Source organism: Silurus aristotelis (assembly GCF_946808225.1).
Source record: "Silurus aristotelis genome assembly, chromosome: 3".
Lineage (NCBI taxonomy): Eukaryota > Metazoa > Chordata > Actinopteri > Siluriformes > Siluridae > Silurus > Silurus aristotelis.
In genome coordinates this window covers 3,088,551-3,116,294 of record NC_139576.1, presented here as the reverse complement: position 1 = coordinate 3,116,294, position 27,744 = coordinate 3,088,551, and the positions used below count along the sequence as shown (strand labels likewise).

At 36.7% G+C, this 27,744-nt stretch overlaps 2 protein-coding genes and 1 long non-coding RNA gene across 3 annotated transcripts in view; all 3 read left to right on the top strand.

Moving 5' to 3' along the window:
* Positions 1–803: 803 nt before the first annotated feature.
* On the top strand, positions 804–22,889 carry LOC310723304 (ankyrin repeat domain-containing protein 10-like). Its single transcript, XM_083536119.1, has 5 exons — positions 804–1,525; positions 3,845–3,997; positions 5,226–5,317; positions 21,287–21,519; positions 21,882–22,889. The coding sequence occupies exons 1-5, from the start codon at positions 1,328–1,330 to the stop codon at positions 22,157–22,159; spliced, it is 954 nt and encodes a 317-aa protein (XP_083392245.1). The 5' UTR covers positions 804–1,327; the 3' UTR covers positions 22,160–22,889.
* Positions 6,223–10,109, top strand: LOC310723327. Its single transcript, XR_014532637.1, has 2 exons — positions 6,223–7,004; positions 7,087–10,109. It is a non-coding gene; the product is annotated as an uncharacterized lncRNA (long non-coding RNA).
* Positions 22,890–24,637: 1,748 nt separating the features above from the next.
* LOC310723292 (ubiquitin-conjugating enzyme E2 A-like) overlaps positions 24,638–27,744 on the top strand; it is a 5,800-nt gene continuing 2,693 nt past the window's right edge. The window contains exons 1-3 of the mRNA XM_083536091.1: positions 24,638–24,815; positions 25,354–25,434; positions 27,633–27,658. Coding sequence (XP_083392217.1) covers positions 24,772–24,815; positions 25,354–25,434; positions 27,633–27,658 — 151 coding nt within the window. The 5' untranslated portion in view covers positions 24,638–24,771. The remainder of the gene's footprint in view (positions 24,816–25,353; positions 25,435–27,632; positions 27,659–27,744) is intronic.

The window sequence follows — 27,744 nt, the reverse complement described above, 5'->3', positions numbered from 1 at the left end:
GATGCCTGCAAACATCCCGAACCACCTACAAAGGTACCAGAACTATTTGAATTCCACCTTATGTGGAGTTTGGACACTGGACCTCTTTGAATGTTTAAAGGCTCTGGCATGGAGAAGCTGGTGTTGGATCTGTGATGATCTCAAATGTTGAGCTATTTTATGAGTTGCTCAGTAGCTCCTGGTTTCATAACCTCAAATGACTGTAAAAGACTGTAGAAAGAACATTTACTTATAATTACACACTCCAGTGCTCATGTTAGTTCTCACTCTCCAGTGTTCTGTACTGTTGAAAGATTTATGATCACACTCTTGATGTCACCCAAATGAGGATGGGTTCCCTTTTGAGTCTGGTTCCTCTCAAGGTTTCTTCCTCATAACATCTAAGGGGGTTTTTCCTTGTCACAGATGCCCCAGGCTTCATCATCAGGGATAAATACACACCGTTCACTTGAATTCTTGAATTCTTAAAGCTGCTTTGACACAATGTCTGTTGTGAAAAGCGCTATAGAAATAAACTTTAATTTTAATATATCTTTAATGTAATAATTGTAATATTCTTTTTAAATAAAATATTTGATCTGCAGAGAAAACCGGGGTGATGTGATGAAGTGAATATCGACACTTCTGCTGGAGATGATGTATGTGGAGGTGCAGCTGTGGCTCCAGACTCGAGTGATAGTGTCCAGCAGAAGAGCCTCCAGTGAAAGGAGAAGTGTTGAATTGTGTTCATTGTGTTTCTTGCTTTTGGTGATGAAGTTCTCACTGTATGAGATCCTGTGTGTGATACAGCGCTCTGTTCTACTGCATAATACTGATGGTGTCTGTAGTCGTGACGTCATAATGATGGTGTTAAGAGCTGGACTGATTCAGGTAGAACATCACTGAAGGTCTAGAGGTGAAATGCACGGCCTGTCACTGATACACACGTGATTGTGTTTAGTTATGACACGTGACTCATTGAGACTACTCCAGTCCAGGTTTGTGTTTTCTCCGTGACTCTCTAACTCCGGTCGTGATCCGGTTCTGGTTTTAGTGGAACCCCCTGGTCCTGCTGCTCGCCTCTGGTTCCTGCTGAAGTTCCGGGTCTGAGTGCAGATCTCGCGCGCATCTCTACGGATTTATTATCATTTTAATTCCGGGTTCCGGTGTGTGTGTGGGTCGTTGGTAGAGATCGTTCTCTGGGTGTGTGTGTAAGTGTGTAAGTGTGTGTGTGTGTGTGAGTGTGAGTGTGTCTGTGTGTGTGTGAGAGAGAGAGAGTGTGAGTGAGTGAGTGTGTGTACGTGCGCGCGTGTGTGTGTGTGTGTGCGCGCGTGAGGGAGACAGAGGGATGTTGGCGCCGGGAGAGTGCGGTTTTTCCAGCGAGGAGGTGCTGAGCGCGCGCTTCCCGCTGCACCGCGCGTGCCGTGACGGCGACGTGCACGCGCTCGGCGCGTTGCTACACGGGGGCGCGCCCCGGGCAGAGCTGCTCACCGAGGACTCCTTCTACGGCTGGACACCCATACACTGGGCCGCCTACTTCGGCAGGGTATACACACACACACACACACACACACACACACACACACACAGCTGAAGAAGGCCGAGGACCGTTAGCAAGATTTGCTAAGCGCCAACGGTTCTCAAGCTACAGATTTAATTACAGCTGAATTCAATTCCTAATGACGGATTTTCCCAAACTTGAAGAGGCTCCACGTTTATAAATTTAACCTAAAATCCAATAGAAACCCTTTTTATTTGTAATTCAGAAAGATTAACCCTTTCAAACCCTTCCATCTATATTATAACATTGTAGTTAAGGCTGAAGATGATGAGTGATGAATGAACACCACAAAAATGTGATAAATAACTCAAAATAGAGTTTATATGTTCGAGTTTTTCTCAATTCAACAAACTGCTTTAATGACAACTTTGCACACTTTTGGAATTCTCTCAGTTAGAGTCAGTCAGAGTTTTGAGTGCTTGTTGGCTGCTTTTCCTTCACTCTCTGGTCCAATTGATCTCAGTCCATCTCATTTGGATTTAGATTGGATGATTGTGTAGACCAGATCATTTGTTTCCGCACTCCATCACTCTTCTTTTTGAACAATGATCTTTTAACCTAGAGGTGTGTTTGGGGTTATTGTCCTGTTGGAAAACAAATGTTTGTCCTACAAAGTGTAAACCAGATATAATGGCATGTCTCTGCAAAATGCTTTGTTAGCCATGCTGGTTAAGTGCATCCTCAATGTTGACTAAATCATCAACAGTGTACCAGCAAAGCCATCACACCTCCTCCTCCATGCTTCACAGTGAGAACCACACATTCAGGAAGCATGCGTTCATCCTACATCAGACGGAGACATGATGGTTATTTGAACTCGTCAGAACAAAGGACACTCTCCCATTGATCTGAGTGCAAGTCTCTAAGCAAGTCCAAGCAAGTCTCTTCTGTTTGTTGTTGTTGCTCTGGTTTCTTTGCTACTATTTGACAGTGAAGGCCTGATTCACACAGTCTTCTCTGAACACTGGATGTTGAAATATGTCTGGCACTTGAACTCAGAAAAGCATTTATGGAAATCGTGGTTTCTGAGGCTGGTAATTGTGATAAACATATCTTCTGCAGCAGAGGTAGCTCTTGCTGTTTCATCGTAGCATTAAATGGTTTTGGAGATGCACTTAGGGATACGTTTAAATTTCTAGAGATTTTTCAGATTGACAGACCTTCATTTTATAAAGTAATGATGGATCTTTTCTTTTTATGTAACAATGTTTCTTACTATAATATAGACTTGTACAGTAGTTGTAGTAGCACTAATAGGGGTATTGACTCTGTACTCACCCTTTCCTCTGCACAGGACAACTGATGGTCTAAAGCACATTGAGAAGGCCACTGATTCCCTCTGTGACACACCTGTGAATTTTATACTCTTCCAGGTGGCTACCTTGTGAATCTGATTAAAGAATGCTATGAGTTTGCCAAGCTGGCATCAAAGCTTAATGTAACTACTTTGGATAATCTTAAATATAAAAGATAGTTCGGGGTGTTAAACACGTTCTAGTTTACTACATAATTTCATACCTGTTCTTTCATAGTTTGGATGTCTTCAGTATTAAAATACAGTGTTTAAAATAATACTAATAAAAATAAAACACTGAAGGGGACGGCAAACTTTTGACTGGTACCATATTTTTTAGATGTAAAATGAAAAACGAATACTAATATATATATATATGCTTTTATTTCTGGGAAAACAAAGAGTTCAATACAAACAAACAAACAAACAAATCCTATTTTCGAACGTAAAATGTCCGTCTGTGCAAATGTATGCAAATGGCGCATCTACATAAGTGTGCATAAATTTGCATATTAATTAAAACAGGGTCGATCCAAAGATTTAGCTTTCTTTTGAAAACACTTCAGGACGTTTTAGAGAAATGATCAATGGCCTCTGGATGGTAACAGTTACTCTGTGTTTAAATCCTCAGTTACCAAGGCACAGCTGATAGTTTATAGCTTATAAGAGCTGATTTGTTTCATTGTACGTGTATGTGAAATTATATGTAATTTATGCGTGTTTTTGTTAATTAGGAAAATTTGGAGCTTTATAGAAACACCTTTTTTAAATTTTTTTTTTTTATAGAGTTTGCAATAAACATACACCCTGGCAGTCGAGTAGTAATGTTGACTTTACACAAACACACATTGGGCGTAGGTGTGCAACATTGTGTGTGAAATATTTCACACATCACAAATCAGACTTCCTGCATGGTTTGTTTTGAACTCGTATCACTTGTACTAAACATTTTTTTTACTCGCTTCTCTCATGCCCTGCTTTTAATGAGTCACGTGTCTGATTTCGCACAGCTGGAGTGTGCAGTGCAGCTGGTGGAGGCGGGTTGTGACGTGAACTCCTCGACGTCACGTTTCGCGCAGACCCCGGCTCACATCGCGGCGTTCGGCGGGCACTCGCAGTGTCTAATGTGGCTCTTGCAGGCCGGCGCTGAACTCGACAGGCAGGTGGGTCGCGTGTAAAAGCCACACCCGAGTCGATGAGTCAAAGCAAACTTATTTTACGCAATGGATTCTTTCAAATTTTATGTCCATTGTTTTTAATGGAATACACACACACACACACACACACACACACACACACACACACACACACACACACACACACACACGTATATACACACCTGTATTACCCAGATAGGGTCAAAAGTCAAATATTTTATTAAATATTTCCATTTATTTAATCAATTTAATTCATGACAATTTAATCAGTTAATCAATTTAATCAATATAATAAAAATGCATTGCATTAATTAGATTTCACTTTTTTTTTTATATTATTTTATAGATTATTTATCCGAAGAGGCATTTTCTTTTAATCGTTTAAAAGCTTTATAAAAAATTTATGTTCACAAATGTCAAATAATAATCTGGGTTAAAAAAAAAAAACAGGACAAGCATTTTAATTTTGTTTTGTGTTTTTTCCCCTGACCGTACCGAAATTGAAGGTACCATGTAATAAAATACCGAGATACATACGAACCGTGAATTTTGTGTCCCGTTACATATTTAATTAAATTTTTATTTTATTTTAAAGAGCAGGTATGAGGTAAAGTGTGGTGAGGAGCTCAGTGCAAATGTGAGCACATATTCAGGTGACTATACAGATCTTTTGTGCTAATTATAATGTAATGTAACAGTAATGTACAAAAAGGCGAGCCAGAGAATGAGGTATAGGGCAAATATCGGTACGGTAGTGCAGATTGACATTTGAACTTAGGAGTTTTCGATGAGAAGTCCGATATCTAAACCACTGAGCTACCACTTTCCCCTGATCAGACCCACAAATCCTTTCTCACATTCTCTTTCTTTAATTCTGGGAAATCCAAATTTTAGGGTCCAAAGTCCCTCAATCCCCAAACACAGGAAAGGAGTGTGTTCAATGAACTACAAGGCTTTTTCCTCTTTTTGTTTTCTGCCATTTAGCTGATGGATATCAAGCTGACCTACATACATTTTTTTCTATATATATACACTCATCTCTCAGTGAAAGGGCAGGAAAACCTTTCTTCATCTGGCTTTTTATAGCACTGAATAAACAGTAGCACTGGGCCTCTGCTATGGTTTCATCTGTTAAATATCAGAGGTCAATGCTCTCTCTCTCTCTTTCTCTTTCTCCCCCTCTCTCTCTCTCTCTCTCTCTCTCCCTCCCTCTCTCTCATCTTGTTGTCCTCAGGACTACGTTGGAGAAACCCCCGTTCACAAGGCCGCTCGTGCGGGTAGTGTCGATTGCATTAACGCTCTCCTGATCCAGGGGGCGAAAGCTGAGTAAGTGTAAACTCAAACTTGCTCCACACTTCATCTTTCTTTCTTTTTGTTTGTTTTCTTTTTTTTTCTTTTTTTTTTTAACGCTGCCCTCAGCATTCCTGAAAACAATCCACTGGCACTTGCTTTTCACTCAGGACTCTCATCAAAAACACGTCAGCCTTCACATTCAACACACTAAACTCACAGCAGACAGTGAGGACCCTCGTGTTTCTCATCACCTGAATAAAAGCCTTTTCATTCAGCTATTATACGCTATTAGATTGGATTATGTGCATTTTTATTTATATTAATACAACAAATATTTAATTTATATACAGTTCTGTGTAAAGTCCTAGTCAAAGTATTTATGCTATAAATGTGTACATATATCACATTATTAAATCAGCACAGAAAGTTTCAGCAATCAAACCTAGCCTAAATGTAAAAATAAGCAATTTCTTTAGAAATCTGAGATTACTCCTGTTAATTAAACAAGAGTTTAAGACTATAGTAATTAATTTTATAATAGTTTCTATACGTTTTTTTATTCTTCACAAAAAATAGCTGTTATACAGGTTAAATATATCTAGTGTCCTATATTATATAGGTATTGTATATCTACGTATCTACCTGTTCATATAATATAGATGTGTAAGCATAAGCCTGTTTAAACGTGTATATGAAATACTTAATTTGCATAACACTCACAACCTATTTATAGTTTAAATTCATTCTTATAGTAAATACTTTGTATAAATTAATAAATATCTCTTTTGCATCATTATTAAAGTAAACACATACAATACAGGTTCTGCATTATTGTTACAATAAACATTCAGTGTATGTATGTTAAATATAATTTGGTAAAAACTAAAACACGCACAACTTTAATATTATTAATATTATTATTATTAGAAGGAGTACTTGTAATAACTATCAGCGATCAATTAATATACATAATTCTCAAAACACATTTATATAAAATATATTTATAATATTATGTCTGAATTTGTTACTCCCAGACCCTTGTCATGTATTTATATATAACTGTTAGCTTTAATATGTACTTACTTTAATCCTTCATCGTGTTAAATGCATTTTTGATGAGAGTCCTTTCTGAATCTTTGTCCAGATGAAAGTTTGTGGGGTTTTTTGCCCCCATTGTGACATTGGCTAACTCTTGATCTAAATTGAAAAATGTGATTGTTTTAATATTGTTTGTTATAATGTTCTAATGTTATACTGCGCTGAGGAAATGCTTTATTTGTTTTCTTTTTTGTTTGCAATTTATATATTTATTTTTTTTATTTTGGTAAGTATGGTGGATTTTGGTGATGATGAAGACCTGCAGAATGAAGTGCACATTTATTTATGGTTTCATGAATTTCACCGTGTTATTGGCGTTCCAGAAAGTCATTTACATTGTCAAGAGATGCAAAATAGGTGGCACAAGCTTGAGCGGTTTACACAGCTAAAGCTACAGCTGAAGTTACAAAAGTAATGTTTTTTTTAAAAACTATTTAAATTAGTAAATAGTAAATGAATAATGATAAATCAAGATGAATTCAGCATTCAATTCATAAATTAACATAATAGATTCATAATAATAAATTTTGTATAACTTATGTCTTAATTATGTATTTATCATAAGTTCATTATTATTTTAATGTATTAATTACTGCGGAATTCCTTGTTTTTTAAAAAGCTGGTGTTGAAAAAACTGTAATATTTTTAGCTTTATCAAACTGGCTGTAATTTAAATTTCTTGTAGTTCGTATATTGCAAATCAGATGCCATTTAAAGTTTTAGTTAAATACTACAATCTTTAAGTGTCAACATTTTCTCCTACTTATGAACTCTGAATGAGGAAGTAAAGACACTTTAGGAAGTATTGTGCTTAAAAATTTTCCATAATTGAGCACATGAACGAGAAAACATCCTGCAGAACCTGATCACCTGATCAACCGGATTATTACAATCCGATGGTGTGTGTCAGCAAGGCATCCATTATGTGATGCCTGACACTGATGCATTACAGACACACATGTTTACTGTTGACATTTTAGGGAATTATATGTAGCTCGAGATTTGTCACTGTTTTGTATCTCTTCACAATCAGAAATGACCCAAAAAAGACTGCTTATACATCTCTGTAATACTGTTGGATTTTTCCCAGATATGCTACTTCACAGAAGTGATTATGCCAATTGGTTGTTATAAAGTTTTCAGCTTGTGAATTTCTTCACTTTAACTTGTACATTTGTCCTAATTAATTCACTATAATATAGGCTCTGTTAAATTTCTTAGCACCACATAATAATTTAACTGAATATGAAATATCACTCTAAACATTCTGCTTTGATTTTATACAAATAATGGCTAATACACACAAGTTTAAACAATAAAAGACATTTCTTAAATTAACCCCCAAAAAATTTGACACATAATATATTTAGCACTTACATTATTAACAATAGAAAAATGCATAATAAAAATTTTTAGCTAAAATACACAAAATCGTTTACATAAATTTAGAATGAATTGGCAATAATTATTATTATTTCTAAATACTCCGATATGTAAAAACAAAATATCTACACAATCTACAATGAGGTAGATTTTTATATTTACTATTTACGACAGAAACAGTATATAGTTTCATAGACTAACATGAATATATACAACTAATCTTAAGTATTTAACTTAAAAAGAAATTAGGAAATCTACACAAAAACTTGATGTATACAAGTGTATTGTGTACATAATATTGTCTATTTGCATGTTTATTATATTCTTTTGAGTTAATACTCAGGGCATTGTACAAAATCTTTTTTTAGATTTACAATGTAAGATCAAATGATTAATAAATAAATGTCAAAACAATGCACATAAAACACACACACACAAAAAATTCCCAATTTCTCACATTGAAAAATATGGGTACAGAATAAAAATATAATGTAAATTATACAGATTTAGTGTGTATCATTCTTTTTTTGTATTGATATTAATTTTTTTTTTTTACTTAGATGTGAAACCTTACTTAAGTTTCATACATAAATTCATCATGGTCTCATAGTATGATTGAGATCTTTAAAACTGTTCTTGTTACTTAAAATACGGTTTTACAAAAGTGGTCTCATTTGGAATTTTGTTAAATGCAACATTTAACTATTGTTTATAATTCAGTAAAAAAAAAAAAATTTCGATCCAATTCACTAAAAAAATAAACATTTCACCTCGTTATTTTTTCAGAATTGAAAAAATAAAATGAATAAATTCATATTGTGAACAATTGAGAAAAGCAAATACTTTCTCATTGTACTTTGTTTATTGTTTAATATCATTGATTTTTGTGATGTCATCTGTGAAGCAGCATATATGTGCAAATAAACACTTGGTCCTGATATAACAGTGTTCAAAATTCTTACATCTGCTCAGTAAACTAAACACAAAGCAAATCTTATGCTGACTTTGACTCTGAACGCCAAAAGTTGTTCATTTCTATTTATTTGAAATGAAATTCCAGAGTTTTCTGTAAATGTGTTGGAGATAAGTATAAGTAAAATGCATGAATATTTGTTCTGTAACTCGAGATTTTTTCTAGATTTATATTAATTTTATTAATAAGCTTATTATTCTTATTTCTGCTTCACAATACTCAAGTACTCTCAATCAGAGGTTAAAGTGTGGAATATGGCACAATATTGTAGGCCTCATTATTGGCTTGAAATAAACTAAACTAATATACTAATAACTATACAATATTTCTTCCTTTCTTTCATTGAAAATGTTCCACAACATAAAGAAAATTTGCTTAATTATACTTTTAATATTAATGGCATGCTGATAAAACGGCCATCGTGTATTGAACAACCTGGCATTCAGACTTACTGTCCAATAAAAAGTTCACTGCTATATCTGTATTCTAAATATCCATTGTGCTGTTGAGGCCATGAAGAAATGTGCACTCTGCTGTCTCTCAGACAGGATGTGTTCAGATTTGTGTTTGTAATTGCTGTATATTTTAGTAGTGCTAGTAGGGTTGCTGCAGGTTAAGGCAGAACTGAAGAATGTTGTAAGTATATTTTCCTGTGACAGGCTTAGAACTTCATAAGCACCCAAATTCAGATACTACTTTAGGTCTAGCAGAAATGTACAAAACCAGGTAGGAACTGGAGGAAAGAAGGGCTCTTTTTGTTTACATTATTAAAAAATATATAAATGTACATATTTTATTTGCAGAGATTTATTAGGCTCAATCTAATTTACAGCAATTATTTTCAAACCAGTAAATTCTAAAATAAGAAATATCATAGCATAAGACAAAAAATAAGTAAACATTGATATAGGAACATAAATGTGAGACAAAATATCAATACAAAATTAGACAAGACTGAATTTCTTTACTTAAACTTAAAACCATGCTTGTCTTAACTACACATACCAATAAATGAATATCCTGAAATTTCTATTAATTTTTTTCCTTTTTTTTCCAAACCTTCATAAATGCTTACTGCATCAAATTTGATCGATTTGTTGTTTTTGTGAATTTGAAAGAAAAAAAAAGAAAAAAAAAATCAAATGATGAAATTGTTTTATATGAATAGACAAAAGTGAGAGAATATTAAAATAAAAATATAAATGCTAAACATTAACTTTATAGTGCAATCCTTTAAAAACTTAAAAGAGATTAATGTAAAAATAACAAACGATATAGATATTTATATATAGATTATATACGTTACCGTGCAAAAGATTATTAATTAAAAAATATTATCAATCAACAAAATAGAAATTCAATAAAAAGAAATCCAAATTAAATCAGTATTTGGTGTGATCACCCTGGGAGTGCAAAACAGCATCAGTACTTCTAGGTACACTTGCATGCAGTTTTTGATGGAACTCGGCAGGTAGGTTGTTCCGAACTTGCAAGGAACCGCCACCATGCTTTACTGTTGCCTGCAGACCATCATCATTGCACCACTCTCCAGCCCTTCAGCAAACAACTTGCCTCAAATAACTTTGCTACAGTCAGATATTGCTTATTTTGACTTATCAGTCTGGAGCACCTGCTGCACCCCGGTTCCTGTGTATTAATGCATCGTTGAGTTGTTTATCCCTTGTTTGCATGTCGGCGATGTGGCTTTTTGGCCACAATTCTTCAATGAAAACCACTTTTGGCCAGACATCTCCAGACACTAAATGGGTTTATCTGCATCCCACTGGTTTCTACAGTGTGTTTCTGCTGCTTTGAGTTTCCTTGGCCGGCCACTGCATCTGCGATCCTCAACATTGAACATTTCTTTGTGCTTCCTCAAAATATTTTAAACTGAACATCTTGAAACCTCAGTCTTGCTGATGCAGTAGGCCCACCATGTCTTGTTGCAGTGCTGAGTCTTTCCTTGGCGTATGACATGTGACAGGAAACGGTCTCCCACAACCTCACCTTGGCAGCAGTTCTTTACTCAGGTTTAACCCTCCTACACACCTGTTTCTGTTTTAGTTAATGACTGTTTCAAACTACATATGAAATTGGCGATCATCAGAATCTGCAAATTATTAATTTAATTTAGCTATATTTTTTATTTAATGTATTTTAATGTAATCTTTTTTTTGTTTTTTTATAAAATTGTATTTCATTCACTTTCCATTTTGGTAATTAATAAAAAATATATATTAACACTTATTTTTTGAAGCATTCTCACTTTACAGCTAAACACATGCACAGTAGACTGTATATATATATATCTATATATATATATATATATATATAGATATAGATATAGATATAGATAGATATTTAATATAAATTTTTTTTATTTTTAAATATTTAATCTATGTAGAGGCTGAGATGGCAAAAGACAACCAAATAAAATGTACATAAAATGTGAAATAAAGATACAAAAAAAGTTTTTAACTTGCTTCATGAAGCTGTAGAGAAGCTGAGCCTCTAAAGAGGTGAAGACATGAACTCTTCATGAAAAGGTCCCAAAGAACAGATACGTTTGGGTTTGTTTCTTATGATAAATCTTTAATTATATTTCATTAGATTTAAATATTCAACTTTGAGGCTAACTGTTCTCCACCTACATTACATCCATATCACAACTGGAAAATTTGTCCCTCTACAGAGACAATCATAAAGGAATTTTTATGATAAATAAATATATCTCGCTGTAAAGTAACGTTGAAAGCGGCCATCTGTTTTTCTTTATATTCCTTTCTGGATCAGACTTATCTCAGTTGAATTCATGAGGAAACGTTCTAATACCGGCTATTCCACAGGTAAACTTATTTACTCTTAGCCTTGCTTTATTACTACTTGGAATTTACAGAATGACCTTGATTTCTGTTCTTCTTCACATTCTTTAAAGAAGAGCTCATCAGCAGTGTTTCAGAAACTTATCCTTTCCAGGTCAGAGTCAGACATGTCCTTTTTCTGGTCTGGGCACAACATTGCTGTGCAAGAAAAGAAGAATTAAAGGTTTCCTTTTTGAAAAATACATGTAAAAAAAAAAAAGTTTTTTATGACTTACCAATCCAGCTTTCTACTCTTTCAGGCTCCTCCAGTTCTTGGAGATCCTCATCCTGGTATTAGTTATTGCACAAATTTTTCCATACAGTTTTATATCATCGATTCCTAAATGTTGTGTCTGAATTTGAACACTCAAAAAAAAAAAAAAAAAAAAAAAGTGCAGTTTTAAATGTTAAAAGTAGTAGATACTTCAACATGTGTTAGTTATACTAAAGTCTAATTTTCCAAATGAACGCAGTGTACTGTATAAACAAACAATTGTTTTTTAGTAAACATAAATACAAATATGCTGAAATAATTTGTTTTTTTCTTTTTTTATGAGCCCTTATTCCTCCATGTAATACAATTTAGCAATGCTTTCTTAGTAAAAGCATTAGGGGGTAAAGAAGAAACTCAGAACTGTACGTTTGCCTTAACGCTAATTTATCCTGTCTTCTTAAATTTTTTTTATATATATTTTTATTTATCATAATTTTTGTTTTCCTTTGTTTAAAAAGAAAAAAAAATGTCATCTGCAGAGTTACTTTTCTTGATTCAATGGTTTAAAAAAATGAAAAGAAAAAAAAATGTTGTTTTGTTAATCTTGTCACTTCTATCCTTAGGAAAGTAACAGTGACAAGTCAAACCCTGCAGATTGAACAAAGTTCATATTGTTAACTGTTGCCATGAAAAAAAAAATGAAAAAAAAAAAAAGTTTAGAGAAAATTTACACGTCTCAATGTTTTTCCAGCCATTGAATTCGAATTGACTTGACTTTTTTAAGTAATCCTAGAAAAGGGGGAGAGCATTCCAAATAGACACTGCTGACTCACTCCGAGTTCCCTCAACGAAACTGCACTGTTGTGGCATTAGGAGTGTTCTCACTATCGCTCCCTTCAGTATCTACACTGGCAAACTGTTGAGGTATTTCTTGCGGTGATTGGTTTTACTGATAGGACGTTTTTTGCACATAGACTTTGTAAAAGTTTCGAAAGAAAAGCCTTTTTTTGAATGTAGCTTGTAGTTTGTTTCTTAGACCTGCATGTTTTGCTAAAGTTATGCCCTTAAATCAAAAGCTGTGTTTTTATTTTTATTTTCTTCCTGTGTTTTTTTCTTTCTGTAAACTAACCATAGGACGTTTTTAATGTGTAGAACAGGTCTAATCAGTTTACTTTTTCATGTTCCTGAATAAAAAAAACTAGCATGGTTTAAAGATGCTGCTAGTGTCTAAGGTGCGTTAGGGGCTAAGATGATAACAGCAGGAAGTTTGTCCGAATAGTGAAGCAGACATATTTCTGAACGGAAGAAGAAGAAAAAGGAAAAAAAAAAACCCAAAAAAACAAATGCGTCCATCATCCAACTTCATTCCAATTCTAGAAATCAAGTTTATTGTTATTAAACATAAACACAGCTTGGTGGGTTTCATAATCCTGAAATATAGAACAATTATAGTTTTTCATGGTAACATTATATTGCATTAGAAACAAACAAAACAATGTAATAGTACCTACAATTGTAAAATAGTTATCTCCCAGAAATAGGAATAAAGATTACTGCTCCATTCCACTTAGCCTGCAAGATGATCTATATCCTGTGGCTTGTAGATAGATTAATATCTAAATATTATATATTATATATATATTATATTATAAAAAGAAAATTCCTCTAGGGACAAGAAAGCAAACCTAGATTTTATACTTTTATTTTTATATATATAGTATAGTAAGAATAAACACTAGGTTCACGTTCGTGTCCCTGGAGGAGTTTTCTTTTTATTATATATATATATATATATATATATACCTAAAGCTTTTTACCTAAGCTAAATTCAGTAATTCTTAAGTTTAATTTAAGTTCAATTCCTTACATTAAAAAACTCAGGGCTTTAAAGTCAGTAGATTTAAAAATCCATGTATTGTACTTCTAATGTTATGTTATAATTCTAATAGATTAACTGGTTCATCAGATTTAATTGAAATTAGTGAAGTAGGAAGTGTTGTTTATATCTGTTTGTATTATGCAATAAAAAAAAATGGTTGTACAGACATCATGATACTCAAATACTGAGTCTCAATGTACAACTTAAAAAAAAAATAGCTACGAAGTTTAATATTTAATGAATTTAGGGCAGAAATGTCAGCAAAAATGTTTAGTTTAATTGTAAACATAGAATAAAAAGAAAATTGTGTCTGTTAATCAGAATTAGGTAGTTCCTTTGTACTAAATTGCCCATTAGGCTTGATGAAAATCTCTGATTTATATCCATAACCATGTGGTATAATGTGGTTATTCTAATGTTAGATAAAAGTGTGATGTGTTGTAATGTATTTACCATATTTACATGGATTACACTAAAAAATATTTTTTAATTATAGTCAAATAAATGACTAACAAACACAAATTTAGTTTTTCTGTAAATATTTTTTATCTGTTAATGTTGCAGAAGCAACGATTCAAACCATGCAGAAATGAAAAAAAAAAAACGTGCTCTAAACTACAAACAAATGAATCCAATAGAACAAGTGTCTGTTCAAGATGGCGGAAATCTGAGAAAAATGTGTTCAGTTCATCAGGTTTGTGTGTAGAGGCTTTGAAAATACACATCTGTGTGTGCAAGACGGGGTTTTCAGAATGATGTGTAATCATTCAGGGAATATTTTAGTTTCAAATGTTTTAGCCGTAAAAATATACGAAATTTAAATGGAAATTGCTTTATTTATATGGATAATCTCTTAAGTAATGGCTTGCAGGAAATCACCTTGAAATGATAAACATTCAGGTTTTGTATCTTGGGAAAGCAAGAAATTAATAAGATTGTATTAAACATGTCACTGACAAAACAATCGTATGATTTATAATTGATAGCTGTTTCTATTATTTTATTAGTTAAAAAAAATATATTTGCTATGAAATACAATCTGTGACACAACAAGCTCAAAAATATTCTATTTGGGATTTTAGTTAGTCAATGCTTATTTGCATAAAAAAATTCGAAAAATGTAACAAAAAATGTGCAAATTAAATAAAAGAATTTAACAAATTTTCAATTGTCAATATTTCCCATGTAATGGACAAAATATACTATGAAACACAAACACAACCTGTGTTTTATTATTTAAAGTTCTTTAGATAATATCCTGCGTTATCTAAAAATTATACATTCTAAAGCAGTATATAATGAATTCTTTTGGTGTATTATTTTAACATTTCTTATTTTAAAAATAATATTTGTTTTCATTAGTAAAAAAATTAATAAAAAAATGCTGGCTATAAGATAAAATGTGCAAAAAAATACTAATCTGTTGAAATTAATTCTATTTCTGATACAAGTTAATCACCACTGAATTACCTAAACTAATAATAATAAATAATAATAATAATAATAATAATAATAATAATTCTGAAATTAAAATAAAACCAGCTAAAAATTAATAATATGGCCTGTTTTTTTTTTTTTTTTAATGAATGATTTATGGTAATAGCAACTTGTTATTAATTACCTTGAATTTTTCAAATAATGTTCTGTATTATACTCACACCTACAGGACTCCAAAGTTCATTGATTAAAAAAAATAAATAAATTTTTGACTCTGTGTATAATTTTGAATTTTATTAGCTGAAATAAATAAATAAATAATAATAGGAATGAATGCTTATTGATGCGTTTATAATTGAGTGGTTGGCGTTGGACTCATCTTGCACAGCACATTTTTGTTTTTTTGCATTTAATTTAGTAAAACAATATTTTCCTCGGATTTCTCACATCTATGAATCTGCTTTTAAAATGAAACCCACCTCATGAAACTCTACACCTTTCAAAGCTCCCGTTTGATCTCTCTGTGGACGCATTCGTTTTTTTGAATGATTGTTTTTGTTTTTTATTTTGTTTCTCACCAGACGTGTTAGGAATCGAGTGGGGAAAGTCTAATCAAGTGAACAATGTTTAAGGTTTTTTTTTTTGTTTGTTTGTTTTTTAATTCCAAATGTTTTGTGTAAGATTTGTGTGATCTGATGATGCGCCAGGGTATGTGGCTGTGTGTGTGTGGTGATGAATGTGTGAGATGAGGTTTTAGAAAGATGGATATTTTAAAAACATAAACAAGGATAAACAATTTGGATAAATAAATTCATGAATGAGCAAACTTTCCTTTTTTTTATTTTTTAAATCTGCCTTTTATCATGTATTGAAGTGTCGCTGAGTGGTTGCGCTTCACAGACGTCCTTTATTTGAATTCTTAAAAAATTACCAAAATCGTGTGTATTGTAACGCTAATTTCCTCGCAGAGATTCTCCTCGTCCACTTTCCATCTTCAATCAAGATGGAAGCACAATAAATAATAAAACAATAATGCAACCTTTAAACCACAAGAGCCGAACGGTTGAAATGTTAGACATGTCACAGCCAATCTGTTTTAAATCATTTACTTGATTTATGTACATGTTTGAGAGGAAAATATCTAGGATACGCATGTTATTTCTGTAGTCATCATATTCTAGAATGGTTTAGAATCAGATTCCAACGTACAATGCTTCCAGAAAGCAGACAAAAATACGACTTGAGCGTTTAGGCAAAAAAGGGCAACTAGAGTCCAACAAAAGGTGTTACAGAGCCTCCTGGCTGAAATCTGAGAACCTGTACAGACTTTATCATCATCATCATCATCTGTATATCGGAAAGCAGCCATCAAAATCCTGATTCAGAGAAGATTTTGTGGTGGACAACATCCACTTCATCCACTGGAGAACATGATATGGACAAAATGTTGTACACACCTGACCATAAGTTTGGTATGTGAATCAATTTTTGTAGATCTCCTTCCACATTTTATCCCCTTTCGCTGTTATTTTAACCTCCCCTCCTCTGGAAAGATGTTCCACTAGATTTGGGAGTGTGCTTGTGTAGATTTGTAGGAGATTTCATTCAGTTATAAGGGGGTTAGTAAAGTCAGTTGCTGATGATGTAGAGGTGAGGAGGCCTGGGGTTCAGTCAGTGTTTACGTTCATCCTAAAGGTGGTAGTATTGAGGTCAGAGTATTACCCAGGTAACATGTTCCTGTGATGAAGCATGGAGGTGATGGTGTTGGTAGCTCCCTGTTCTGGAGTGGCTTTTTCAGCAGGAGGAAATGGTACTCATGTTACCATCGCATAAAACATTGATGGTGCAAATTAAAAGCAAGACCAGACGTCTGCATTTATTTAAATAAATGATCTAACAGGACAAATAAAACAGGAGGAAGAGTTTGGGAAATAAGCGGCTGAGACAGATGTAAAGATTATTTGCACCAAAGAATGGAAGACGACACAAAGCAAAAAGACTCACCCAAGAACTCAAAAAATCTCACCTGAGAGACAAACCAAAACAACTCAAATCTCGCCTGAGATACACAACCAAGACAACTCAAATTCAACCGAGAGACAAACCCGAGACTACTGAAATCTCACCAGAGAGACAAACCAGAGACAACTGAAATCTCACCAGAGAGACAAACGAGACAAATAAAATCTCACCAGAGAGACAAACCAGAGACAACTGAAATCTCACCAGAGAGACAAACGAGACAAATAAAATCTCACCAGAGAGACAAACCAGAGACAACTGAAATCTCACCAGAGAGACAAACTCTAAACTACTGAAATCTCACCAGAGAGACAAACCAGAGACAACTGAAATCTCATCAGAGAGACAAACTAGAGACTACTGAAATCTCACCAGAGAGACAAACCAGACAAATAAAATCTCACAAGAGAGACAAACTCGAAACTACTGAAATCTCACCAGAGAGACAAACCAGAGACAACTGAAATCTCATCAGAGAGACAAACCAGAGACAACTGAAATCTCACCAGAGAGACAAACCAGAGACAACTGAAATCTCACCAGAGAGACAAACCAGACAAATAAAATCTCACCAGAGAGACAAACCAGAGACAACTGAAATCTCACCAGAGAGACAAACCAGAGACAACTGAAATCTCACCAGAGAGACAAACTCGAAACTACTGAAATCTCACCAGAGAGACAAACCAGAGACAACTGAAATCTCATCAGAGAGACAAACCAGAGACAACTGAAATCTCACCAGAGAGACAAACTAGAGACTACTGAAATCTCACCAGAGAGACAAACCAGAGACAAATAAAATCTCACAAGAGAGACAAACTCGAAACTACTAAAATCTCACCAGAGAGACAAACCAGAGACAACTGAAATCTCATCAGAGAGACAAACCTGAGACAACTCGAATCTCAGCAGAGAGACAAACTCGAGACAACTCAAATCTCATCATATAGCTCACTATAGAGCTGCAATACAACTAAAGGAGAAATAATCATTGGGGTGAATACTTTCTGAAAGCACTGTATATTGATTATAATAAAGAATTTTGCATTAAAAAATTGCATTCATAAAACTCAGTATCTGCATATTTCATAATTCTATTCTCATAAATAAATTTATATATATATATATACAAACACACACACACACAAAATGGCTGTCAAAGTAATCGTGTTAACACAAATTAATTTAAATGTCACCTTTTTACTTTTTGACCATTTTTATTAAATAATATCATTATTCACAATGTCCTTTTCCTCAGATAAAAAAATAAAATTGAATAAACTTTAGTAAAAAATTATTTATAATCTCTAGTTCACTGAGAAACGTTTAGAAAAAACTACGCTGAATAGGCTCAGTGTGCAGAAAAGTCTGGGATGCGTAACCATGGACGCGTGACCTTTTATGGCTCAGTTTTGGATATTGGTGAATGGTGGGGTTAAACCCTGGAGTCACTGAGTGTTGGGGTAAGTGAAGAAACTGTACAGTTTGTTCATCCATGTGTGGTCATTTGTTCCAGGACTGCAACAGAAAAAAGTTTTTATTTTAATTACAAGCCTGAACCATGTTCATTCTCATGTCCTTGTTCCAGACACATCACAAAACCAGACACTCATCAGTAATCACTTCACACGTACCTCGTTTCCGCCAGAACATTTTCCACCAGACACATTTAGTTTTTTTTAGATGAAATTCTCCTTGAAGTTTATCCTTCTTCTTCAGCAACTCTTGTTCAGTCCATTATACTTTTTTTCTGAAGTACTTTATATCTATATCCATGGATATTCTTATGCTTTTATTTATTATCCGAGCTGTGAGGACTTCAGCCAAGACACACCCTATATCTTATTTCTTTATTACTTGGTTCCTTTTTGAAGCCCCTACGTCCACAATAGCAAGTGAAGCCAACAGCGTTCATATCTAATTGGATGTAGCATGGAATATTTTTCCTTCGCTTGAACTAGGAGACCGAAACTTCTGTGCCCAAAGCCAGATCCATGAAGATCTGCTTTACATGGGTTATAGAGCTCCAACCCTATTGAACGCCTTTGGGATAAACGCTGACTGCACTTCAGACCGCCGCACCTCACCCACAGTATTCACAGCGCTTCACTTTTTCCACATCATATGTTACAGTCTTATTCCAAAATAGATAAAATTCATTATTTTCCCCAAAATTCTACAAACAAAACCCAATAATGACAACATGAAAGAAGTTTGTTTAAAATCTTATCAAATTTATTAAAAAATTAAAAATGAAAATATCACATGTACATAAGTTTTCACAGCCTTTGCACAATACTTTGTTGAAGCTCCTTTGGCATTAATTACTGCCTCAAATGTTTTTGAGTTTAATGCTACAAGCTTGGCACAGCTGTTTTAGGGCAGTTTCTCCCATTCTTTTTTGCTGAACCTCTCAAGCTCCATCAGATGAGAAGTGTAGGTGCACAGTGATTTTTCAGGTCTCTCCAGAGATGTTCAGTCATGTTCATGTCTGGACTCTGGCTGGGCCAATCAGGACGTTCACAGAGTCGTCCCGTAGCCACTTGTTTGTTATCTTGGCTGTGTGCTGAGGGTCGTTGTCCTGTTAGAAGATGACTTGTCGCACCAGTCTGAGGTCCAAAAAACTCTGGAGCAGATTTTTATCTCTGTACATTGCTGCATTCATCTTTCCCTCGATCCTGACCAGTCTCCCCGTTCCTGCTGCTGAAAAACATCCCCACAGCATGATGCTGCCACCACCATGCTTCACTGTAGGGATGGTATTGGCCAGGTGATGAGCGGTGCCTGTTTTCCTCCAGACATGACGCTTGGCATTCAGGCCAAAGTGTTCAATCTTTGTTCCTCATGGTCTGATAGTCCTTCTGGTGTCTTTTGGCAAACTCCAGGTGAGCTGTCATGTGCCTTTTACTTCCTTCTGACCACTCTACCATAGAGGACTGATTGATCAAGTGCTGAAGAGATGGTTGTTCTTCTCGAAGGTTCTTCTCTCCACAGAGAAACGCTGGATCTCTTTCAGAGTGACCGTCGTGTTCTTGGTCGACTCCCTGACTAAGGTGCTTCTCACCTGATCACTCAGTTTGACCGGGCAGCTACACTCTAGGAAGAGTCCTGGTAGTTCTAAACTTCTTCTATTTATGGAGGCCACTGTGCTCATTAAGACCTTAAATGCTACAGTAAATTTTCTGTCTCCTTCCCCAAATCTGTGCCTCAATACAATCCTGTCTCGGAGGTCTACAGACAATTCCTTAGACTTCATGGTTTGGTTTGTGCTCTTACATGCCTGGAACTGTGGGACCTTTTATAGACGTGGGTGTATGTCGAAATCATGTCCAATCAACTGAATTGACCACAGGTGGACTTCTATCAAGTTGTAGAAACATCAAAACAAAATCAGTGGAGACAGAATGCACCTGAGCTCAATATTGAGTGTCATGGCAAAGACTGAATACTTATGTACATGATTAAATTTTTTTTATAAATTTGCAAAGATCTCAAACAAGCTTTGTTCACGTTGTCATTATTCTGGGGTTGTTTGTAGAATATCTGTCACTGTATTAATATTACGGTACATGAATATTATTACAGATATGGTACATTGGACTGTGTCCTGAAGACTATAAAAATGCTGGATGGAAGATGAAGACTTGAACGATGGAACTCCTTTTATGACTTCAGAAGAAATTCTACTTCACATGCAGCATTTCTGACAGAACCTTGGATCAGAACTTCAGCAATCCACCGCCTCCTTTACAGATCTTGGAGTTCATACGTTCCTATTTGGAGAATGGAGGTCTTCTTGTTCATATTTAACCTCTAAAGGTACACGACACACCCTTCTAGGCACAAGACTCATATTTTAGGTACATAAGGTGTTGTTATTACACCCATTCCAATACATTTTTCCAGTTTCGACTTGTTCATGGTTTCAGGCTCAGTGTGAACATTTCTGTTGCAGTCACAGTTCTTTATTTGTTCAAAGGTTTTTTTTCACATTTTTGAACCTCCATGTTACGAAAAGGCAGCTAGGATGTGTGTATGTGTGTGTTTGTTTGAGTGTGTGCGTGTGTGTGTGTGTGATTGAGTCGCCTGTACAGTAGATCAGCACTAACACATGAATTTTATCATTGTGCAGCTTGAGGAACGCTAGTGGACTGACCGGAGCTGACCTAGCCCGCGCCCAGGGCTTTCCAGAGTGTGCTCAACTGCTGTCCAACGCCCTCAACCAGCAGCAGATTGGACGTTTCCTTGCCGCCTCCACCTGTAACTCTGTGGCGCAGAGGCGTGGCTTCCTTAACAGCACACCCAGTAGAAAGCGCTCGCTCGATTGCATCCAGTCCAGTCAGCTTAAAAAGGCCAGAACCAGCGGTAGGTCTGAGGCAGATCGTGAACGTTTTGAGAGACGATGTCTGATTACAAACCAAATTGATTAGACTGTCTGTTTCACTATATTAGATGTCTGACTCTCCAGCAGCCGGAACACATTAACATCAACTTTACATTTACAGAATTTGTCTCTTTGCCCTTTTTCATTATTGTTTACTTTGGTTGTTTACCGATGCTCTTTACCCTGCTTATTCACTCTGGGTGTTTACCTTTGCCCTTGCTGTTTACTCTGGATGTTTACCCTGATTGTTTACCCTGATTGTTTATTCTGGTCGTTTACCCTTGTTGCTTACACTAATTTCCTACCCTGGTTGTTAACCTCCATACTCTGTGTTGGGCTGCAGATCTGGACCTTCAGATGATGATGATGAACGAGATGAACGGCTCTGGCGGGGAGAACCCGATGGACACCGGGCACGCCGGGCTCGGACCGGTGGCGAGCAGCACCACAGGTGGGAACGGATCCATAACCCTCCCATTTGCTCCTGTTGGCTTTGTGGAGCAAGACGATGGGCTGCAGATGGAGGACTCCTCGACCTCGGCTCCTAAAGAGATGGAGATCTTCACCGTGGCTGCAATGCAGATACCCTGCCGCTGCACTAACTCCTATGCATACCTGTAGTGGCCTTGGAGCTGTGCGTGTGCTCATGCGCGTGTGTGTAACACTTCTGCTAAAAGGGAAAAATGGGTTCTTTTTATTTTCATTGTATTTTTTTTTTTTTTACAAACGTCAGTCCCGCACACACGAATGAGTATTGAGAGAAAGACATTGTAAAACACACGCCTAATTCCGACACAAACCAGACAAGCTGATCAAAGAGTACAAACGTATCGGTGCTGTACAAAAAGACTCGAGGCTTCTTTAAGCTTCATTAACCCAGAACGCCAATAAAAATAATAGCACCCAATAACTGGTGTAGGAGACCATAGGAGGCGCTCTTTCACCTTCAAGTTCCCATTTAGTTGTATTTTGTGGGCGTGGCTATTCGTAAACACCGAGAACTTGGGTTTTCAATGACAAATTCTCTTTAGCAGAACATCTGTATCTTTTTTTTGCTTTTTTTACAAGTCTGTGTGTGAGGAAAATGTGTGCTTTTATAGCTTTAATCGTCATCTAATTCATATACAGTATATATATATATATATATTCCTATATAAGGCTAATTCCAGATTGTTCCACAAGGTAATAATAATAGATGATTTGTATGTGAGCATGAGGTTCAAATGGTAGATAAATATTTGGTACCATTAATGTGTGTGTGTGTGTGTGTGTGTGTGTGTGTGTCACATTTAATGAACTCTGTTTTCTCATTAAAATGTCTCAGCCTGGTGTGGGACACTTTACACCCCTTTTTCTGCCCGTCTTTGTCTCCTTTGTTTCCTTCCTTCCTTTTCCACCATCATGGTGTTTTTTGAGAAAGTGCTGATTGAAAAATACAATGAAATATTTCTTCATTCGATCACCGGGGAGCTCTGGTGCGAGCGAGAACGTGGCTGTACGACTCGCTGGGCTCGGACACACTGAGGACGAGGACATGCAGGACGAGAAGTCCGGCGGTGCTAAGGAGAACAACCACCAAACCTTTCACAACGTGTACCTTTTTTATGGGTCAAAGAGAGAGAGAGAAAGAGAGAGAGAGAGAAGGGAAGCATGAATACCATTGTCTGATACCTCGAGATGTCTCACACTTACAAACAGATGACAGGAACGGATGGATGACATCAATGATCCAGGTGTGTTTTTATTTTAAATAAATGAATGACAGCAGGGCCTGAGGGAGTGTAGAACAGTGTCCCTATCAGAGAGCAGTTCACATCAGCAGACACGGAGACCCTGAGACACAGAGACTCTGAGACACATAGACCCTGAGACACAAAGACCCTGAGACACAGAGACTCTGAGACACAGAGACTCTGAGACACAAAGACCCTGAGACACAGAGACTCTGAGACACAAAGACCCTGAGACACAGAGACTCTGAGACACAGTCTTTCTTTCTTTCTTACTTCTTACCCTGTCTCTCTTCTTACCCTGTCTCTTTCTTTCTTCTTACCCTGTCTCTTTCTTTTTTTCTTTGTCTTTCTTCTTACCCTGTCTCTTTCTTTCTTTCTTTCTTCTTACCCTGTCTCTTTCTTTCTTTCTTCTTACCCTGTCTCTTTCTTTTTTTCTTCTTACCCTGTCTCTTTCTTTTTTTCTTTGTCTTTCTTCTTACCCTGTCTCTTTCTTTCTTTTTCTTTCTTTCTTTCTTTCTTTCTTTCTTTCTTTCTTTCTTTCTTTCTTTCTTTCTTACCCTGTCTCTTTCTTTCTTTCTTTCTTTCTTCTTACCCTGTCTCTTTCTTTCTTTCTTCTTACCCTGCCTCTTTCTTTCTTTCTTTTTTTCTTTCCATCTTTCTTTCTTTCTTTCTTCTTACCCTGTCTCTATCTATCTATCTATCTATCTATCTATCTATCTATCTATCTATCTATCTATCTATCTATCTATCTATCTATCTATCTATCTATCTATCTATCTATCTATCATCTAACCCTGTCTCTTTCTTTATCTCCCCCTCTGTGGATGAATGAATGGGGAAAAACCAATCTCCATTTGTTCCTCTTTTTCCGCTCTGTTTCTGTTTTCTTTCTACCTTTTTGTTCCCTTTTCCTCCCTCTCCCCTCCCCTCCTCCCCCTCCCTCTCCCCTCCCCTCCCCTCCTCCCTCTCCCCCTCCCCCTCCCCCTCCCTCTCCCCCTCCCTCTCCCCCTCCTCCCTCTCCCTCTCCCCTCCTCCCCATCACTTCATCACTGTTTGGAACAGAAGCTGAGCCCCGTGGCCTTTTCCTCCACAGCACTTCCGCATTACCAAAAGAGAGGAAAAAAACACATTGGAGTACACGTCACTCCGGCGTCGCCCATACAGACTGTACCAATCTGAAGCGCAGGGGTTTGTGCCTCTCAACTGATATAATAACAGGGATAGCTTTTACTAATTTCTGTTGATAAAACTCACATATACAAAATTTACGGTATTATACATAAATATAAAATCGCTAACATCTGATTAAAGGAACAATTATTTATTTATTTGACTATAGTCGCCTCGAGCACCTCTTTGTAAACGCTATGGTTCAGTCCGACTTCTGACGTCACACGGGCTCGCCGGTCGGTGTGCGTGTAGCGGCTGTAGTTTTCTCACACGGTTATTTATAACATACCGTATATATTTATTCATTTTATTGAATCTTCGTCCTTAATCATGTCTACTCCTGCCAGACGGCGACTCATGAGGGATTTCAAACGGTAAGATTTATATAGAATTGTGTAAAGCGAAACCGGGAGAGGTATCCGGCTTTAATTCAATAAGCTACTACCCGTATTCGGGCAAAATCCCGCCTTCATTCTAATGATTAGTCAGGCCGCAGAACGCAGCACCAATCCGGAGCTCGTCTATGAAGTACTAGCCTATCCTAAAGCAGAGGGCGGGACTTGCCGCAATAGAGCTGGGAAGTGAAGTGTAAATCGAGCGATCTTTATAATGAGAAATAAAGAGGTATATAGTGATTATAAGCAGGTATATCATGTTCATAGGATGAATCTGAGATCTGTGGTGTGATGATGGAGAATAAGTGCTCTAGACAGTCTTGTACCCTGATATAGTATTGATCCTGAAACTTCATGAATGTGGAGACTTGATTTTATTTAATATCTAATATTATAATATTTTAACCCAAATTAAGATATTTAGTGTTAGTGAGAGTAACTGTAATGGAAAGTGTGTGTGTGTGTGTGTGTGTGTGTGTGTGTGTGTGTGTGTGTGTGTGTGTGGGGGGGGGTTCAGGCTCCAGGAGGATCCTCCAGCTGGTGTGAGCGGAGCTCCATCCGAGAACAACATCATGGTGTGGAACGCCGTCATATTCGGGTACGAGACACGAGAGCAAGAACTTAAATCACAGAGAACTTCCATGAAGGTGGTGGTGATGATGGAGTTGGTGGTGATGGTGGTTAGTGGTGATGATACTGTTGCTGGTGATTGTGGTGGTGATGATACTGGAGGTGGTGATTGTGGTGGTGATGATACTGGAGGTGGTGGTAGTGGTGATGATACTGGAGGTGGTGGTAGTGGTGATGATACTGGAGGTGGTGGTAGTGGTGATGATACTGGAGGTGGTGATTGTGGTGGTGATGATACTGGAGGTGGTGGTAGTGGTGATGATACTGGAGGTGGTGGTAGTGGTGATGATACTGGAGGTGGTGGTAGTGGTGATGATACTGGAGGTGGTGATTGTGGTGGTGATGATACTGGAGGTGGTGATTGTGGTGGTGATGATACTGGAGGTGGTGATTGTGGTGGTGATGATACTGGAGGTGGTGGTAGTGGTGATGATACTGGAGGTGGTGGTAGTGGTGATGATACTGGAGGTGGTGATTGTGGTGATTGTGGTGGTGATGATACTGGAGGTGGTGATTGTGGTGGTGATGATACAGGTGGTGATTGTGGTGGTGATGATACAGGTGGTGATTGTGGTGGTGATGATACAGGAGGTGATGGTAGTGGTGATGATACTGGAGGTGGTGGTAGTGGTGATGATACTGGAGGTGGTGATTGTGGTGGTGATGATACTGGAGGTGATGGTGGTAGTAGTAGTGGTGATACTGGAGGTGGTTGTAATGACGATGGTGGTGGTGATGGTGGTGGCGGCAGTGGTGATGATACTGGAGGTGGTGATTGTGGTAGTGGTGATACTGGAGGTGGTGATACTGGTGGTGATGGTGGTAGTAGTAGTAGTGATGATAGATAGATAGATAGATAGATAGATAGATAGATAGATAGATAGATAGATAGATAGATAGATAGATAGATAGATAGATAGAACTTTATTGTCATTGCATAGTACAGGTACATAGCAACGAAATGCAGTTTGGCATCTACCAGAAGTGCAAAATGTAGCAGTCGTGCAAAAGTGCAAATAAATATATGGCATATTTACAGCAAGTTATAGTGATAATATGTAAACATATGTAAAGTAAATAAATACAAAGGCAGTAACAGTGCAACAGTGATACTGGAGGTGGTGATTGTGGTAGTGGTGATACTGGTGGTGATGGTAGTAGTAGTGGTGATGATACTGGAGGTGGTAAATGTGGTAGTGGTGATACTGGTGGTGGTAGTAGTAGTGGTGATGATACTGGAGGTGGTAAATGTGGTAGTGGTGATACTGGTGGTGGTAGTAGTAGTGGTGATGATACTGGAGGTGGTAAATGTGGTAGTGGTGATACTGGTGATGGTGGTAGTAGTAGTGGTAATGATACAGGAGGTGGTGATTGTGGTAGTGGTGATACTGCAGGTGGTGATACTGGTGGTGATGGTGGTAGTAGTAGTAGTGATGATACTGGAGGTGGTGATTGTGGTAGTGGTGATGGTGGTAGTAGTAGTGGTGATGATACTGGAGGTGGTGATTGTGGTAGTGGTGATACTGGTGGTAATGATACTGGTGATGGTGGTGGTAGTAGTAATTCAATTCGATTCAATTCATTTTTATTTGTATAGCGCTTTTAACAATGAACATTGTGTCAAAGCAGCTTTACACAGATAAACACAGATGAGTAGTAGTGGTGATGATACTGGTGATGGTGGTGGTAGTAGTGGTGATTGTGGTAGTGGTGATGTTGATTGTGGTGATGGTGGCAGTGGTGATAATACTGTAGGTGGTGGTGGTAGTAGTAGTAGTGGTGATGATACTGGTGATGTTGATTGTGGTGATGGTGGCAGTGGTGATGATAGTGGTGGTAGTAGTAGTAGTGATACTGTAGGTGGTTGTAATGACGATGGTGGAGATGGTGGCAGTGGTGGTGGTGCTAGTAGTAGTGGTGATGATACTGGTGATGGTGATTGTGGTAGTGGTGGTAGTAGAAGTGGTGATGATACTGGAGGTGGTTGTAATGACGATGGTGGTGGTAATGATACTGGTGGTGGCAGTAGTGATGGTACTGTAAAGCAATAGCAGATCACATCGCTGCCCAAAATAATCCATATCTAATACTTTATACGATTTGTTTTCCATTTTGAATGTAGTTTTCTGAATTTCTCATTTTCTCTGTTGAATTTTTCCACCTCAGCCCTGAGGGAACCCCTTTTGAAGACGGTGAGTGTTTAACATCCTGTTGTGTAGAAAATATGTTGAGTTAATTAACAAAGGAAAGTGAACATGGTGTGGGTGTGTGTGTGTGT